The sequence below is a fragment of the Ursus maritimus genome, unplaced genomic scaffold (genome assembly GCF_017311325.1).
Source record: "Ursus maritimus isolate PB19 unplaced genomic scaffold, ASM1731132v1 scaffold_22, whole genome shotgun sequence".
NCBI lineage: Eukaryota > Metazoa > Chordata > Mammalia > Carnivora > Ursidae > Ursus > Ursus maritimus.
The window spans coordinates 7,967,903-7,986,672 of record NW_024424675.1 but is presented as its reverse complement, the minus strand read 5'-3'; the positions used below and the strand labels follow the sequence as shown (position 1 = coordinate 7,986,672).

Here is an 18,770-nt window from a genome sequence, read left to right as displayed (position 1 = left end):
TGGCTCTCCCCAGCCTCCACCTTGCTAACTGTGGATATGGGGATTTCTCAGCCTCTATTATTTTGTGAGCCATTCCTTATAATAAATCTCTTTATACTCACACACACCCTACTGGTTCCGTTTCTCTGGAGAACCCCAACTACTCCTGTTTCCAAACCTCAAATTAGTGAAGCAGTAAAAAACCAAAACACTATTTAGATACCATGAGTTACATGCAGAAATGTAAAGTTCACAGATATAGTTAATACCAGATTTCACTGTGAAGACAGAGGGCCAGGTCTTGGGCAACTTCCATTACCATACCCAGCTCTCATTCAATGGAATGACAAGCCATGCTGATTCTACCTCTTATGTATCTATCCATCCACTTTCCTTCATCCCAAGCGCCATCACCTTGTCCTTCAGGCCAGTCTTATCTTACCGGAAGACAGCAACAGCCTGGTCATTGTCCTTCCTGCCTCCAATCTCCCGTGCTCCCACCTGCTCATCCCTCCACTCCTCCACTTAAACACTCCACTGGCTCCTCTCTGTCCACTGATCAGGTCCAAAGTCCTGGAGATGGCTTTGGGATCTGGCTTTCCCTTCCTTGTCTATCTCTATACCACTCTCGTCTTTCATGGGTCCCACCCCCGTTCTGCTGAATCAAAATATACTGGAACAAAGTCCAAAAATATATTTTTTCAAGATAATTTCAAAGGTCAGCCATACAGATTTTGGAACCACTGCTCCAGAAAACACATCCCCTGGTAAATGCAAAAGGAACTTGTGACTATCGCTGGAGCTGTGACAGTGGCCTGTAATTACTTGCTGAGTTGTCCTTGCTCTGACAGAATTAAGAGTTCTTTGGAGACAAGAACCATAGACTGACACATGCGGGACAATCGAGGCATGGGAAGGAGTTCTGTGCATGGGCAATGACTGTCATTGTCAGTGTACTGCTTTCATAAAGACCAAAGATTACAAGTGACCACCACACACTTCTTCTGAGATGAGATGGGAAGGACAGTAACTCCTATACAGTGTTCTGGCAAAAAAAAAAAAAAAAAAAAGGCAAACCTAAACTAGATCAAGGCTCTCAATCTAACTACTTGTTTTCAGAAAATGCAGATTAGAGAAGTTTGGTGAATGACAATATGAGGATGCCATTAGCAAAACCCAAAAGTAAGAGTTCAATGGATAAATGGTATGGTTTCATCGACAACAGATAGAAAAAAAAAGAGAGAAGGGAAAGCTATAGATCATTAGGCACTTTCGAGGCACGTCAACCAATGCTATATATGGATATAATCTGGGTCTTGATTCATCTGTTGGAAAAACAAAACAAAGCAAAACAAAACTAGAGAAAATTAGTGTGGCCTGAACACTGGTTATTTATTTTAAGAGATTAGCTAATTTTTAGGGTGTGTGTGTGTGTGTGTGATGATAATGGTTATATTTTAAAAAAACAGAGTGTCTATATGAAAAGATGCTCAACATTGCTCAACATCAGGGAAATACAAATCAAAACCACAATGAGCTACCACCTCACACCGGTCAGAATGGCTAAAATGAACAACACAGGAAACAACAGATGTTGGTGAGAATGTGGAGAAAGGGGAACCCTCCTACACAGTTGGCAGGAATGCAAACTGGGGCAGCCTCTCTGGAAAACAGTATGGAGTTTCCTCAAAAAAGTTAAAAATAGAACTACACTATGACCCAGAAATTGTACTACTAGGTGTTTACCCAAAGGATACAAAATTACGGATTCAAAGGGTACGTGCACCCCAATGTTTACAGCAGCATGATCAACAATAGCCAAATTATGGAGAAAGCCCAGATGTCCATTGACAGATGAATGGATAAAGAAGAGGTGGTATATATATACACTGGAATATTACTCAGCTATCAAAAAGAATGAAATCTTGCCATTTGCAACGATGTGGATAGAGCTAGAAGGTATTAAGCTGAGAGAAATAAATCTGTCAGAGAAAGACAAATACCGTATGATTTCACTCATGTGGAATTTAGGAAACAGAACAGACGAACATATGGGACGAGAAAAAAAAAGAGAGAGGGGAGCAAACCATATGAGACAATGATAGAGAACAAACTGAAGACTGATGGAGGGAAGTGGGTGTGGGATGGGCTAAATGGGGGATGGGTATTAATGTGGGCACTTGTTATGACGAACACTGGGTGTCATATGTAAGTGATGAATCACTAAATTCTGCCCCTGAAATTAATATTGTGCTATATGTTAACTAACTAGAATTTAAATAAAAATTTGGAGAAAAAAATACATAAAAAATAAAAAACTACAATGTTTTGCTTTTTAAGAGGTACATCCTAAAATACTTATGGATAAAATATATGATGTATGGTATTGCTTTTAAACTAATCATGTGTGTGCGAAGTGCCAGGTGTAGGGATACAAGTGAAGTAAGACTGGACACATGCTAATGAAATGCTGAAGCTGGGTGGTATGGGAGGGCACAGTGGGTCAGTGGGGTTCATTACATTATTCTTTTTGGTTTTGTAAATATTGTCATGAGAAATAAAGTGAAAAAAGGAGGTAATAGGTCATTGATTTCTATATCATGCTATTTCAAAGTTTCTTTAATGCGTCGATATTTGTCCCATTGGAGCTGGTTGCATAAACCTTCACAGAACAGAAATGTGCAGATGTAATGGGACTGCATTCTTTGATATGAAGAAGTCTTTGAACACCTGATATTAACAAACACAACACTCTTAGGGAAAGCCAAATCCTCTTTTGAACCAGAATGGGTTGCAAAGAATTGCCAAAGATTACCAACAAGAACTGTCATGTCCTTCCATGAAGATGTTCTCCTCTTTTCCATGAGAATTTCTAACCACACTTTGGTGCTAAAATGAATGTGCTCAAGTCCTTCTGGCTCTTCACACTACACTGACAGAATGAAGGGACATTTAGTTTTAGTACAGGAGAAAGTTAAGAGGTAGAGAAAAGGGCAACCTATATTGAGCTTTCTGTGTTTTTTTTTTAAGTGACACTGAAGAAAAACTCTTTACAAATTATACTGTGTAATTAAACATAATAATAGGTCACTTAGAATATCCCAAGTGATACTACAAGAGAGAAGAGCACAAAGGTCCTCTGAACCAAATATCAATGTGAAAATGCCTTTGTAGGAGTATATGAAAATTGCAGGGGGAAAGGATGTTTGCAACTATTTGTCAATTGCATAAGTATTCCAAGTGGCCTTTAACTTTATTTTACGGCTGCATGGGATTACAAGAGGTTTCCTTCTTTGTTTCTGTGTTGAAATGTTTTAATTTGCAAAGATTGTTCTTTGGATGGTCACCTCATTAATCTGCAGGCTCTGAAAAGCACTGATTCATACATACATAGATATCTACTCTGAGTTTGGAAAGAAAGAGTGAATAAAAACCGTGCCTGGTAAAGATAGATAATATAGAACTTTCAAGTTTCAGAGTAATGAGTGAGCCAATCTTGATGGAACATAAATTATCACTTGCTTAAAAGTGGATAACATATGTATGAAAAATATTATTTGCTTAGAGGATGAATACCTTTCTTTTAACAACAGTTTAACCTCACACTTTTAAGAAAAATGTGCAATGGTGTCAAATCCACTCACCGACCCATCCATCAATTCTTCTTCCCTCTTTTTGTTTAGCAAAGCAATAAAGGGACAATGGAAAAATAAGAGGATGGAGGGAGGATAGAAGTGAAAGAGGAATGAGAAGAAAAAAGAAGGAAAGGAAGGAAATTATAAATGTACGACGTGATTGCATGATGATTTATTTTAAATTTTTTAGCCACTATTAAAATTCCACACCAGAGTGTGACATTTGTTATAAAGCAATGAACTGACAATGACACATCATTACCCAAAGTCCACAGATTACATTAGGGTTCACGCTTGGTGTTGTATCATACAGAGTTGCTTCACTGCCCTAAAAATCCTCTGTGTTCCACTCATTCATCCCTCCCTTCCCCCTAAACCCTAGTCACCACTGATCCTTCTATTGTCTCTGTAGTTTTGCCTTTTCCAAATGTCATATAGTTAGAATCATACAATATACAGTCTCTTCAGGTTGGCTTCCTTCACTTAGTAATATGTATTTAAGGTTCCCCCATGTCTTTTCATGGCTTTGAATGCTCGTCTCTTTTTAGTGTTGAACAATATTTAACTTTCTGGATGTACCATGATGTACCATTCACTTACTGAAGGACAACTTGGTTGCTTCCAAGTGTTGGCAGTTAATTAATAAAGCTGCTATAAACATTCACGTATAGGTTTTTGTGTGGACATAAGTTTTCAATTCATTCGGGCAAGCCGCAAGGAGTGCAACTGCTGAACTGAATGGTAAGAGTGTCTTTAGTTTTATAAGGAACTTTCACACTGTCTTCCAAAGTGGCTGTATCATTTTGCATTCCCACCAGCAATGAATGAGAGTTCATATTGCTCCACATCCTCACCAACATTTGATGTCCTTAGTGTTTTATTTATTTATTTATTTTTTTTTTTAAAGATTTTATTTATTTATTCGACAGCGATAGAGACAGCCAGCGAGAGAGGGAACACAAGCAGGGGGAGTGGGAGAGGAAGAAGCAGGCTCATAGCAGAGGAGCCTGATGTGGGGCTCGATCCCATAACGCCGGGATCACGCCCTGAGCCGAAGGCAGACGCTTAACTGCTGTGCCACCCAGGCGCCCCTAATGTCCTTAGTGTTTTAGATTCTGGTCATTTTATTATTTTTTTATTATTATTTTTAATAATAATTATTTATTATGTTAGTCACCATACAGTACATCCTTAGTTTTTGATGTAGTGTTCCATGATTCATTGTTTGTGTATAACACCCAGTGCTCCATGCAATATGTGCCCTCCTTAATACCCATCACTGGCCTATCCCAATCCCCCACCCCCCACCCCTCCGAAGCCCTCAGTGGTCATTTTAATAGGTATGGAGAGGCATCTCACTGTTATTTTAATTTGCAATTCCCTAATGACACGATGTTGATGAACATGCTTTTTATAAACTGACTTGCCATCTGTATGTCTTCTTTGTTAGATGTCTTTCAGGACTTCGTACTTTTTTTTTTTTAAAGATTTATTTTTTATTTGAGAGAGAGTGTGTGAAAGCACAGGGGGGAGGGGCAAAAGGAGAGGTAGAGAATCTCCAGCAGACCCCTGCTGAGAGCAGAGCAAGATGTGGGGCTCGATCTCATGACCCTGAGATCATGACCTGAGCCAAAATCAAGAGTCAGACACCCAACCGAATGAGCCACCCAGGTGCCTCTTTGCCCATGTTTTAATTGAGTTTTTCATCATCTTACTGCTGAATTTTAAAAGTTCATTGGTTTTGGAGTCCTTTATCAGATACCTTTTGCGAATATTTTTTCCCAGTCTGTGGCTTGTCTTCTCATTCTCTAGGTGTTGTCTTTTGTAGAGCAAAAGTTTTCAATTTTAATGAGTTCCAGCTTATCAATTATTTCTTTCACAGATTGTGCCTTTGATGTTTTATCTAAAAGGTCATCACCATACCCAAGGTCATTTCGGTTTTCTCCTATGCTATTTCCTAGGAGTTTCATACTTTTATGTTTTATGTGTATATCTCTTATCCATTTTGAGTTCTTTTTTGTGAAGGATGTAAGGTCTATGTGTAGATTCATCACTTCCCCCTTTGGCATGTCCACCTGTCCCAACACCATTTGCTGAAAAGACTATTTTTGCTTCATTGTATTATCTTTGTGCCTTTGTCAAAGATCACTTGACTATATTTATGTGGGTCTATTTCTGGGCTCCCTGTTCTGTTCCATTGACTTCTTTGTCTATTCTTTTGCCAATAACACACTGTGTCTTGATTTCTATGGCTTCTAGTAAGTTCTGAAGTTGGTAGTAGCAGTTCTCCAACTCTGTTCCTCTCCTTCGATATTATATTCTAGATCTTTTGCCTCTCCATTTAAACTTCAGAGTCAGTTTGTCCATATTCACAAAACAATTTGCTGGGATTATGACTGGGATTGCAATGCATCTATAGATCAAGTTGGGAAGACCTGATACCTTGACAACATTGAGTCTTCCTACTCATGAACAGGAAATATCTCATTTGTTTAGTTCTTTGATTTCTTTCATCAGAGTTTTATTTTCCTCATGTAGATCTTATACAGATTTTGTTAGATTTTTCCGAAGTATGTAATTTTTGTGGGTGCTAATGTGAATGATACTGTATTTTTAATTCTAAATTCTACTTGTTCATTATTGGTATATGGGGATGCAACTGACTATTGGGTCTTAACCTGGTATCCTGCAATTTTGCCATAATGGTTCATCAATTCCAAAAAAGGCTTGACAGGCATTTGCCTCTGGAGTTCATTCTTTCTCATACTTCCTTCTCCCCACTTTATGGCAGGGCTTACTGCTAGCATATATGATTTCTCAGGTAATTCCAATAACTTTACAGAGTAGGTGAGAAACTGAAGTTCAGAGAGGGAAGAAACTTGCCAAGTTCATACAGATACTGGTGTATCACAGAGACAGGGTCAAGCCTAGGTCTGACTCTAGAACCTTCCACATTATTCCAATTCCACACAGTTTTCTATCTCCTTTCCGAATCTTAGCCCCAGGATCACAGCACTTTCAGTTCTCCCAATTCCACGAAGCACCAACGTGGAACAGCTGCCAAACTGGCTCAGTCTCCTCTAACGACGTGCTGACAGTCGCTTAACCCCCTTCGAAAATGCTTTGCTACTGACGATGGTGGCAATGCACTAATAACAAAAAACAGTTAATGCGAATAACCAGATAACCAGAAGGAGAAAAGAAAAAACATTAACGAAGAAGAAAATGGTCCTTTGTGTGAAGTATTTCTTAAATCTCTGCCTACGTTTGATAATGGTTCGACCATTATCCATTTTGTAAGATCAGCAGAATGGCGATAGAAAAGATGTTAAATTAAGCATAGAATTGCTAGATATCTTTAAGATGGCTAAATGAATGAGAAAACTCAAGGATTTTTACCTCCTGAAATTTACTTTGGAAACTGAAAGGGCTCAACCTATACAATGTCTAAACCCAACAATTCTATTGTTAGAAACTGAAGGTTTGATTACCCCTAATCAGAAGGGGGAATGAAGCATGAGAGACTATGGACTCTGAGAAACAAACTGAGGGCTTCAGAGGGGAGGGGGGTGGGGGAATGAGATAGGCTGGTGAGGAGGGCACGTATTGCATGGTGCACTGTGTGTTATACGCAACTAATGAATCATTGAACTTTACATCAAAAAAATAAATAAATAAAAATAATAAATAAATAAATAAAAAAGAAGCTGCCCACCAAATGCAAATCTAGATGAAAAGAAGATAAACAAGATAATGTCAGCTAGGGTTGTCCAAGGAAACAAGAAAGAGTTCTACAAATATAGCCAGGAAAAAAAAAAAAAAAAAGAAATTGAAGGTTTGAAACTAACATAAAACTAGTAGATTGAGGCCCTGTTGTTAGTCAGAAAAACCAGACTGTATGTGTCACAGACACCATAAGCCAGAAAAGTGACTCTTGGCAGTGGTGGGGGGAAGGGGGCAGTAGCGGTGGCATCAATACTGACAACCACCACTAATGCCCATATTTGGTAGAAAAGGCATTTGAACTACCACGACTTTTTTGGGAAACAACTCTTCATTTAGTGCACTGTTTCCATGAGAAAAGATAACACCTATAAACTCTGGGCATCCCTTTATTGTAAGAAAAAGAAAAAGGAAAGGAAAGGAAAGCAGCTAGGAGCTGGCCTGGAACTCACAGCTAAGTTGTAGTGTTCTCTTGTCAATCGTAAACAATTTCAAAGAATACTAACACCAGGCAAGTCTGCTCTGATCCTCAAGGAGCCACACACATACACACAAGGACCACTCCATAATCATGTCCAGACACAGACAAAAGCATGAATATTGTTCAAATCATGAATATGAACAAATATCACCCTATTCTGGCTCATATAGGTGACTGCTTTTTTATCAACCATAGTTTTAACATAACTCTCTTCTTGCCTTCTAGGTAAGAATTACAAAGACACCCAAGCATAGTATCAGCCCAGCATCCAGTCCAGAGCAAAGCCCCACTTCCTTTCACTCTCCCTGAAATCACCTAAAATAGGCCAAATCCTACCGTAAGTTCTTTGTAACACCTTTTTGCTGGGATGCCCCCATACTTCGCATTGTATATGTCTTTTCTTAGTGCAGTGAATCAATAAACCTAACATTGTTGAAAAAGAGGTATATTTCTGGGGTTTCTGCTGAAAGGCACTGACACCTGTCTACTTTTGCAGGGGCAGAAGCTCAGGAGCTATAACAGGTGTCAGCTGGGGACCCCATGGTGGACAGTCTTGCAGTCAGTGACCTGGGACCCATGCAAAGACAACTGACCAGCTGGGAACAGAAGCTATGGAACTGTGGAGGAAGTGAGCTCATTTCGTAATGATCCTGCGCCTCTTCTCTTTTTTCACAATGGAGAACAGCTTGACTATGGCTAAACCATCAGAAGACATTTCTAGTTTTCAGATTATAATTTTACAGGTTGAAAGAAAGGCTGGCATTACCGTGAGAGACTCCTGGCATCCTCCAGGTGTCACCATGAATAAGAATATCCCCATGTCGGTGTCTTTGCCCTCAGATGCTTTTTCCCGTACATGTGACAAACTGAGATACTCATACTGTTACATATTATAGCTGCTGGCAGGTGGTGCTCTTTTGTCCTTCCCCAGCTCGCAAACACATCTAAAACATGCAGTAAAGGCTCCATCACTGTTGTCATTGTCATCAGCACCGCCATTACCAGCAGCTTCACCGCCATCATTGGACCGCCCAGCAGTCTGGGGTCATCTTCTCTGTACCAAAGTCCATATTATGTACATGACCCCCTTCAATCCTAAGATCAGCTCTAGGAAGGTGCTTCTGGTGGTATTTATCCTCATTTTGCAGATAAGGAAACTTGAACGAGTGACATTAAATAACCCCAAAAGGGCACAGGGATTCAAGACTGGATGATCTGTCCCAAGGCCCACACGCTTAGTTACCACATCACTTTTTACTCTTCTTAATAAGGCCTTAGCTTAGGAGATGAAAATGGGGAAGAAGAAAAGTAGCCTTGGGCTTGCTGCATGCTCTTAGTACTTTCAAGAAAACTTCCTAGAAATCTCTCAGGTTCTTACTTCCAAAGGCGGTTACATTATTCTGGAAAGCTTTATCGTTTTAGAGGATTTCACTTGTTTTCATTAATTACAGATCACTCCTTGAAATGACAGACTATTAAGATGATTACCAGAAATGTCTCCAAGTGTATGATAATGTTCTCTGAAATTAGTAACCAAAAATGCACCTCTCACCAATCAACAAAAGCAAAACAAAAAAACTCATTAATTTGGGGCTAATGTGGGCAAATTTTCTGATATTCATTGAATAATTCAATGAATCTGTGAGGCATGTGTGAAATATCATGGGAGGTTAAGAATTCAGTGAGATGTCAAGACTGCTGCCTTCAAGTAACTTAAGAGTACAACAGAGAAGGTGTGAGACATAAACATATCTTTTGGCAGAAGCCAAACAGTGACAGGAGTCTTAACAGAAGTGGAGGTGAGGTTTCTTGGATATTATAGAATAGTGCTGTTCAAGACGGGCTCCGTGTTGTAGACACCTGTATTACAGTTTAACAGAGTATTTTCATGTCTATTGAATCGATGTGTAGTAAAAAAAAAAAAAAAAAAAGGAGGGGGTGAGGGGGGCGCCTGGGTAGCACAGTTGGTTAAGCATCCAACACCTGGTTTCAGCTCAGGTCATGATCTCCAGGTCATGAGATCCAGCCCTGTGGCAGGGAGTCTGTTTGCGATTCTCTCTTCCTCTCCCTCTGCCCTTCCAACTCATGCTCTCTCTCTCTCTCTCTAACAAATAAATCAATCTTGAAAAAAAAGAATTCTGCTTGCATTTCGTATGACCTTTCTATTTCATTTTTTTCACTTCACGTTTCTAGTAATTAGTTCTCATTCGTTTTGCGAAAGTACTGATAAATGATGGAGTATAATGACCACTGAAGCTTGAGAAGCAGTATATTCTAGAGCTGTGTTTAAGCCCTCGTGTTAGTAAGTATCGTACCGCACTTTACTTAGTCAAGCTCAGTTTGACAGCCATTTGGATATACGTATAATAATAAATGACATTTGTGTTTTATATATAATACATGCATGTAATGTTTAAAGTCACAAAACTCTCTTTAAAGATATTCTGAGTTGATGCTCTATACTAATTCAGATAGGAAATAAATCTGCACTGGAATAATGTGACATCGAGGCTAAAGATATGCTTTAAAAATACACAAAGCCATAAGCAATTGAGATTCAGAACCTTTGATGAGCCATGAAGTGACTATTTAAAAATCAACAATTAATGAAAAGCATTTTTCCCTAAACAAAAAAAGACAAGGTTATAATGAAAGGCCACTCTCATCGCCGTGGCCAATTAAGAGAAGAGGAAAAAAGAGATGAGGAACACTGTGTTGTTGTAGAGTTTTTTCAGTGTAGAACACTGCTTGGCACAGAGTAGGCACTCGATAATTGCTGAATGAAAAAAATGGTATTTAAGAAGAAATAATCAGGCAGTGGATCTTAGTTAACATTACGGTATAATCCTGGAAGATGTTTCTTCAAAGGAAAAGACATTTCTTTATGGGAAGACCCAATTCCATTCCAAACTTAGTGCCGATTCTTAAGAGAGGAGCTTGCTTTGAAGGACGCTCTAGGACAAGCCGAGGCTTTGTCAGTGACTAGGTGTAAGACCTTCTTTATCCTCCTCAGGCCTTGATTTCCTTGCCTGTACAACGGAGATGAGAATAGAGCTCACCTCACAAGCTAACTGGGAGGAGTAGACACCATGTTATTCGTGCATTTCACTCATGCCCGGTACTCAGTAAACACCTAGGAAATGGGAGATAGCAGTAGCATTACGTGGAAGCATAGGATGCTGCCAATTTTGCACCATTCTGACCTACAACACTGGCAATTTCTTATGGTTCGACCTAATGTTAATGGTATCTGGCTTCAAGTATAGTAAAAAGAACTTTTCTGCTCAAAATAATTCATCAGGCAGAGACTGATGTATTCATTTCCTGTCACCTCCACTATTGTATCTGCCAACGTATGTCTCCAGGCTGCTGTCCAAGCTACAAGAAGGGATGTACGAGCCTGGGAGGCATGTCACACGTGGGGGGTGCTGCTCAAGAAGGGATGTACGAGCCTGGGAGGCATGTCACACGTGGGGGGTGCTGCTATCAGAATCCTCTCACTCCTGGAGGGCAGGGTCCGCCCACGACAAGCACGCCCACACTGAAATGGTTCCTCCAGAGCCACCAGGGAAGCCAGGGGGAGGTCCTCCCATCTTACAAACCTTCAAAGATTCTATGGCTCTTTGTGAGCAAAAGTGCTGAGCGGGCTTGCGTGAGATGCCAACTAGAGCTGGCCCGATAACTTCATGTGGGGGAGCATGTAGGAGGTTATCAGTGAGAGCACCGGAGGTCATATTTCTACCCCTCCCCTAACCACTGTCACCTTCTCACTCGCTCCTGCCTTTTATGGCGCTGTACACTCAGCGCCACACCCCCCCGGGCTCCCACACTCATACTACCACTGCCGCACGCACAGCTAATTCCGCTCTTTCCAAAGGAAGACAATCAGTCTCGAAAACATCTCATGACAGTTAGAAAGTCCTACTACTACCCGTCGTTTTTACAAATAATTATTGTAACAGGTTATATAATGTGGTCACAACATAGTGTCTATGTTTTTAAGATGAAAATATTTTACACTTTCTGCTGATAAACACAAGGTCCAAATCTTAGACACATTTTAATAGAAAGGCAGATCAAAACACAATGAATGCCTGCTTAAAACACTGCTTTATAAACCTACTCAGGGTGAGGAGGTTTACACAGTTGCATGTCTGGATTTTAAAAATAGTCAGACAATTCCTTTTGAACAAACACTATGTATAATAGCGTGTATTAGCTCAAATGTGGTCTACTGAAATCCATTTTTCTGTATATGTTTATGTATTTAATTTTATCTCTAGGTAAAGTTTCATATAGGAAATTTAAATATATGCTCTTAGAGGGAAAGAAATGTCTCATTTCTCTTTATACTCTGTATAATACCTAGCACTGTCTCCAGGATGTATTAGGAATTACATAAATGTATACTGAACTAAACTGAACAGGAAACTCAGAGAAAGTAATTATGTTGATTTTCACATGAAAATACACTAAATCAAACGGTGACTTCTGATGCTAGATTAAAAAAAATAAAGTCACAATAGTCATGGGAAATTAACTTAAGAATCTCAGATTAATATTCCATTAAAGTGAAATTGAATTACACTCGCTCTTGAAAAGGACACGATACTCTAAGATTTAACCGTCAACGTTTGGTGAAACACATTTAATTTAAAACGTAAGTGCCTATTTCCACGAGGTGTGGGATCCATTCGTTAAGGCTAACGTCACAGGTAACTAACAGTCACGGGCGATGGAAGGGGTCCTTTTGTAGGCAGAGATGTTAACACAGAACTCCGTTCATCGACAGTTGATGGCTTTAGTAGGGCTAAGTGATTAGGGAAGAGAGACTGAAGGAACAAACATGGGTCCACCTAAATACCAGGAACGAAAGAGGACCTGAGCTGGGCTCTGACCCCGGAAGCTTGAATGGGCAGAGCCCACACACGAACAGCACACAGGACGCCCCATCTGCTGTGGCACAGCCGGGCGCCACGTGAGTTTAACTGGAGCTCCAAGAAGCTAGGGGTGACAACAGTCTCTTTCCTGTTGGTTTACACACTTGTTTTTACAGCCTATCATCCTCCATGTTGCCATTAAAGGCAAGTCTAGATAAGTGAGGCAAGTAAAGGGTAGGTAGAGAAACCCATCCCCAGTGCTATCCTTATTTTTACATTTTTTATATGATACCATCAGACCTTTAAGAGACCTTAATCGAGCAGGCTCACCACGCTAATCTTTCCCTTGAAGGCAAGTTCTCCAGTTGGGTGTCAGGGTCATGCCAATGCACAGAATGATTTTTAGAAACCTGCCATGACTCGTTCAAGGCCCAGACTTCATAGATCCAGGACGTCTTCGAACACGTCACTCTCACAGTGGCGCTCAAATGCCAGGAAGCACGCTATCCCCTGAAACTCTTCTTCCTTCAGAGCAGTTCTAGATGAGGATCTCAAAACCCTCAGGGACCATAATCTCCTAATTTTTCATTTCTCTCTGTTTTCCACTTCTCCCCCTCTTTTGCTCTCACTGGACCCCCCAGCCTCTGGATGTTTCCCTAATCCCTGGCATTAAGTCACACTGGTTATCAGGAGGAATGAGAATAATAGAGAATTTTTAGGTAGCACTTCACCACTCAGAAGGGGCTCTCTTGGGCCTTCTCTTACTTGATTTCACTTGCAATAGGTCTTATTATTATTCCTCTTAAAGAAGTAGCAAAGCGGACTTTGAGAGGCCTCCTGAAAGCTTGCTGACAGGAGACTGCAGTCAGCGATTTGTAATTTTATCCTGCCCGCCTCGGTGGCAAGAGATCCCACCCAGGACACCGGTGACCGTGCCTTGGCACCAAGACTCAGCCCCATTAGCATCCGATTCCAACCAAATAAGCAACTCTACCTGGAAAAGAAATACAAACCATACAAAGCAGCCAACAATGCCCACGGGCACTTGGAAAACAACAGTTGTGTTGAACCAAAGTTCTATATGTAGCCGGCTCAGAAGATGAAATTAAAATAAGCCAAACAAAACCTAACCATGACCAAAATAGGTATGTGTCTTTTCGCTTCCAGCTCTCTCAAAAAAGTAACAATAATGCAATACTATATATCTTCAGTTAATTAATGCAAGTTTTTTTGCAGCAAGCTTTTGTACCTCATTCTGTATTGCAGACCATCTGTCTCTGTGAATAGTTAGTTCTCACCCGCAGCCTGCTTCCTAACCCTTAGAATAAATGTTATCTCCTTCCAAGCCAGAAAAACGTTCTGTTAGACCAGAGGGGGATAAGGGCTTACATTTCAAGTAGACTGATACTGTTCCTTTCTCATCTACACCGCCACCACCTCTGGTGTTAATGAAACAGCACCTTCACACCCGTGAACAAGAGCCACGATGTTTTATAACAGGAACAATTCTCACTGGTCAATCAGATGGCACAATTTGTACCCGGAGAAACAAAAGCTTAATTCCGTTACCTCTAAGTGACTTCGCCTCTCGGCAATCACACGTTCATCCTTGTTTCCAAATAGTTTCTTTGGAGGGAACTCAAGGGTAGAAAGCTGAAATAGATATTTTATAAGAGACGTATTAATATCACACCAATGACCCTTGGGTGTTTATTAATCTATTATTTGGAGTTGCTATCATGGCGTGACTCTAGAGGTTGGAAGTTTAAAGATGGTAGGTCCTCCCTTGCTTTGTCACGCACCGACTATGGGACCTCAAGCAGACAGGGCAAGATTCCACAATGGTCAAATGAGGAGGGACGGGAACTCAAAGGAAAAACAGACCTGAGTCTCAGTATTTTGTCTCAGGCAACATATCAGACTCTTTGCCAGATGGCGTTTCACAAGTTTTATTTGTTAAAACACAAGTTTGTTCTTCTTCTAGTCCCCTCCTTACACTAGAATTCAATTATTTTTGTGCTGAGATAAGAATTTGAAAATTAACTTGCACACTGCCTGACCATTTTGTAAACCAGTTCTGAGACCATTGTTCAGGTTCTTTAAACATTCCATATTGCCTTTTTATAGCTACTGTTACAAATGAAGAATTCCTGTGTGAAAAGAGGACCTCTCTTTGAATCTTTCCACCTTGTTCCTTAGAGAATAAAGGTTCAGAATTTGTTTTTAGCCAGGTCTTGGGATTTCATAGTTATTTTCTTTGTGCTTCTCTTCTTGGAGGTATTAAAATTGCAATAAAAAGATAAGTTTTATTATAGACTGGGAGGCAAGAAAGAACTCTATAATCTGGTGACAGCCTGACCAGCCAGTGCTGCTCTGGTTGAATGAAAGCTAAGCAGCAATAATTGCTGGTGTTGATGAAATTCACTACTTCCTGCCTTCCTCACCTTGTCGGGTTCAGACAAATTGAGAAGCCAATGAAGAATTATCGAGAAAAAATTAACAACATTTCTTCTACAATATAGGTCACAATATGCCACCAAAATCCCTATTCTATACATATGCAAATCTCTTACTTGATTTAAATTTTTATTACTACCGTGGGAATCAAAATTAAGAACTAGCATCGATATACAGAGTGCTTTCAAAACTTAGTATTAAAGTATAAGAATATACATAAAATGCACACACCGTAAGTGAACAACTTGATGAATTTTCAACATCTCAACACACTGGAACCACCACCCAGATCAAGAAAGAGGACATGCTCAGCACCCAGGAACCCCCCCAAACACTCCCAGTCATGCCCTCCCGCCCCCTATAAAGGTTGGCGCTAGCCTGACTTCTAACAAGTGTAGCTAAGTGTCGTGTACTTTTGAACTTTATGTAAATGGTACCATGCAGTGTGAACTCCTTCGCGTCTGCCTTCACCACGCTGCCTCATGTCTGTGACATCCATTCATGTTGCTGTGTGTAGTGACAGTTTGCTCATTCTTGTGGCAGCATACTACTCCACTATGTGAACATTCCACCATTTATTTGTTCAACAGTCTTTTGTTACTGGGCTTTTGGTTAGTTTCTAGTTTTGGGCCATTAGGAAGTGTGCTGCTATGAACATTTCCCCAAAGGCATTCTGATGAGTGTATAGAGGGATTTCTGCTGGTCAGAGGCTCAGGAGTAAAAATGCTGTGTCTTGGAGTATGAAAGTGTTCGGCTGTATGTGAAATTATCAAACGGTTTTCCAAAGTGGTTTAACTACCTGGCACTCCCACCAGCAGTGGCTGTGAGAGATCCCATTGCTTCCCATCTCGCCAACACCTGGTGCTGTGGTTTCTCGTCTTGGCAATTCTGGCGGGTATGCAGTCATTTCCACTGTGGTTCAAGTCTGCATTTTTCTACTGACTAATGATGTTGAGCATCTTTTCACATGCACACTGACCATCTGGTTAGTCATTTTTAATAAGTGTCTGTTCAACTCTTTTGGTCATTTTTTTATTAGGCATCTTCTTTTTTCTTATGAAGAGTAATTCTCCCTTTTTACCCTCATCAAGGTATCTTTGATGACTTTATGGTTCTTTTTAAAGTTAAGTGCAGTTGTGCAGATGTTTACTCCCTTCATACTCTAGTGTTCTCCCTACAAAGCAGAGAAAACTTGGGATGGATGGAGTGTAGCACCTTCTCCTCCTTCTCTCACCAGGTTCCAATTCTGTTGCTGACACTGAGCTTTAAAGTCAGTTCAAGGTTAAATGAAAGACCATGGGCACTGAGGTAAGACAAAGCAGTCTGAATCTTGGCTTGACCACTATCTAGCTGACTAGTTGTGTTTCTTTCTACCTAAATGTTCTCTGCTGAGACTGTGGACTCTGGGAAACAAACTGAGGGCTTCAGAGGGGAGAGGGGTGGGGGACTGGGATAGGCTGGTGATGGGTATTAAGGAGGACACGTATTGCATGGTGCACTGGGTGTTATATGCAAGTAATAAATCATGGAACTTCACATCATAATAAAAAAATTAAAAAAAAATAAAAATTTAAAAAAATAAATAAAAATTCTCTGCCGAAAAGAAGCCAGAAAACTATACTAAACTTCCCCAGGTTTCTGTGAAGATTTAGTGAAGTAACAACACACGGACCTTAGCCACTGTTCTTATTTGCTAGAGATATGCTCATTACTAAGAAAGCATCATGCCACTTCCTCTTGGGCCCTCTTTCCATCCCTGGATTGGTGATGTGGCTTTGAGGAGCAATGGGTTTTCTGGAACCCCGGTCTCACTGGCACCAACACACTTCCCATATGTTGCAGCTTAGAGAAGACAGGTACATCAGGGCTTGTTTTTCGGGCTTCATCCAGCCCCACTTTTATCTTGTACAAGTGCGTTTCCCCCCACTGCAGTGATGCTGGAACCTTGGCAGGCATGCTTTCACAGTTGGTTGTTTTGTCATTTTCTTATATGGCTGATGAGGTGATGTGGTTTCTGTCAGGGGAAATTTATAGTCACGCTTGCATGCTCAGTCGGAAATGGTGCACTAAAAGGACTTCAGGCAGCTGAACTGGGTGGGGAGCTAGCATTTAAATGTCCTCCTCATCAACAGCAAATGCTCTATTCGGAGGTGGAGGATAAAATTTTGTGCCGTTAATATCCACCCTGTGAAATAAGCATGTGTAAATTATGTGTAATACTGTTGTTCGGATTTTAGGAAGAAAAGGGCACCTGTTAACAACTTTCAGGCATATAATCAGAGGACTATAATATTCACCCATTTAACCTGAAGGACAAGGAAAGCAGTTCCAGAGTTAAGTGACTCAGAAAGGTTCGCAGTCACAGGGTGGCCAGGTCAGGACAAGGAATTGGCACTGACTCTAAATGTTACTTTTTTTTGTTTTTTCCCATTTTATTTATTTATTTATTTATTTATTTATTTATTTATTTATTTATTTATCACCATACAGTACATCATTAGGTTTTGATGTAGTGTTCCATGATTGTTTGTGTATAGCATCCAGTGCTCCATGCAATATGTGCCCTCCTTAACACCCTTCACCAGGCTAGCCCATCCCCCCCACCCCCTTCTCCTCTAAAACCCTCAGTTTGTTTCCTGGAGTCCAGTCTCTCATGTTCATTTCCCCCTCTGTTTACCCCCTTCATTTTTCCCTTCCTTCTCCTAAGGATCTCCCTGCTATTCCTTATGTTCCACAAATGAGTGAAACCATATGATAATTGTCTTTCTCTGCTTGCCTTATTTCATTTAGCATAATCTCCTCCAGTCCCAACCATGTTGATGCAAATGTTGGGTAATCAATCGTTCTTTCTGATGGCTGAGTAATACTCCATTGTATATATAGACCACATCTTCTTTATCCATTTGTCTGTTGAAGGGCATCTCGGCTCCTTCCACAGTTTGGCTATTGTGGACAATGCTGCTATGAACACTGGGGTGCATATGGCCCTTCTTTTCACTACATCTGTATCTTTGGGGTAAATACCCAGTAGTGCAATTGCTGGGTCATAGGGTAGCTCTATTTTTAATTTTTTAAGGAACCTCCACACTGTTTTCCAAAGTAGCTGTACCAACTTGCATTCCCAGCAACAGTGTAAGAGGGTTCCCCTTTCTCCTCATCCTCTCCAACATTTGTTGTTTCTTGCCTTGTCAGTTTTTGCCATTCTAACTGGCATAAGGTGGTATCTCAATGTGGTTTTGATTTGAATTTCCCTGATGGCTAATGATGTTGAACATTTTTTCATGTGTCTGTTAGCCATTTGTATGTCTTTACTGGAAAAGTATCTGTTCATATCTTCTGCACCACCATGCTGTAGCAGGGGTCCTCAATGAATGGAAAAATCCCTTTGAAGTCCTCGTGGATCCAGGATTCAGATGAAAGAAAGTAATCCCTCCCTAAGTATATTAAACCAGAAAAATGATGTAGAGCTTCTAGACAGTGGCCAACAGTTCCAAGAGCTGCTAACAGCACGTCACTGAGGCCAGTTACCCAATAAGGGAACAGGAATGTGACAGGAGTGGGAGTAACAGGTAAGGGGCTGGGTTGGGAGACAGGCTCCCAGCAGTCCATCCTGGG

The 18,770-nt window shown here is 40.5% G+C and overlaps 1 protein-coding gene across 4 annotated transcripts in view; it reads right to left on the bottom strand.

Annotated features, from left to right (window-relative positions):
- Positions 1-18,770, bottom strand: part of KIF16B (kinesin family member 16B) — a 306,716-nt gene that overhangs the window by 44,571 nt on the left and 243,375 nt on the right. For 3 of the 4 annotated variants that reach the window (XM_040637964.1, XM_040637962.1, XM_040637965.1), the window contains one exon: positions 14,268-14,351. The exons of the other annotated variant lie outside the window; for it this stretch is intronic. In XM_040637964.1, the coding sequence (XP_040493898.1) occupies positions 14,268-14,351 (84 nt within the window). The remainder of the gene's footprint in view (positions 1-14,267; positions 14,352-18,770) is intronic. 4 annotated transcript variants of the gene reach the window in all.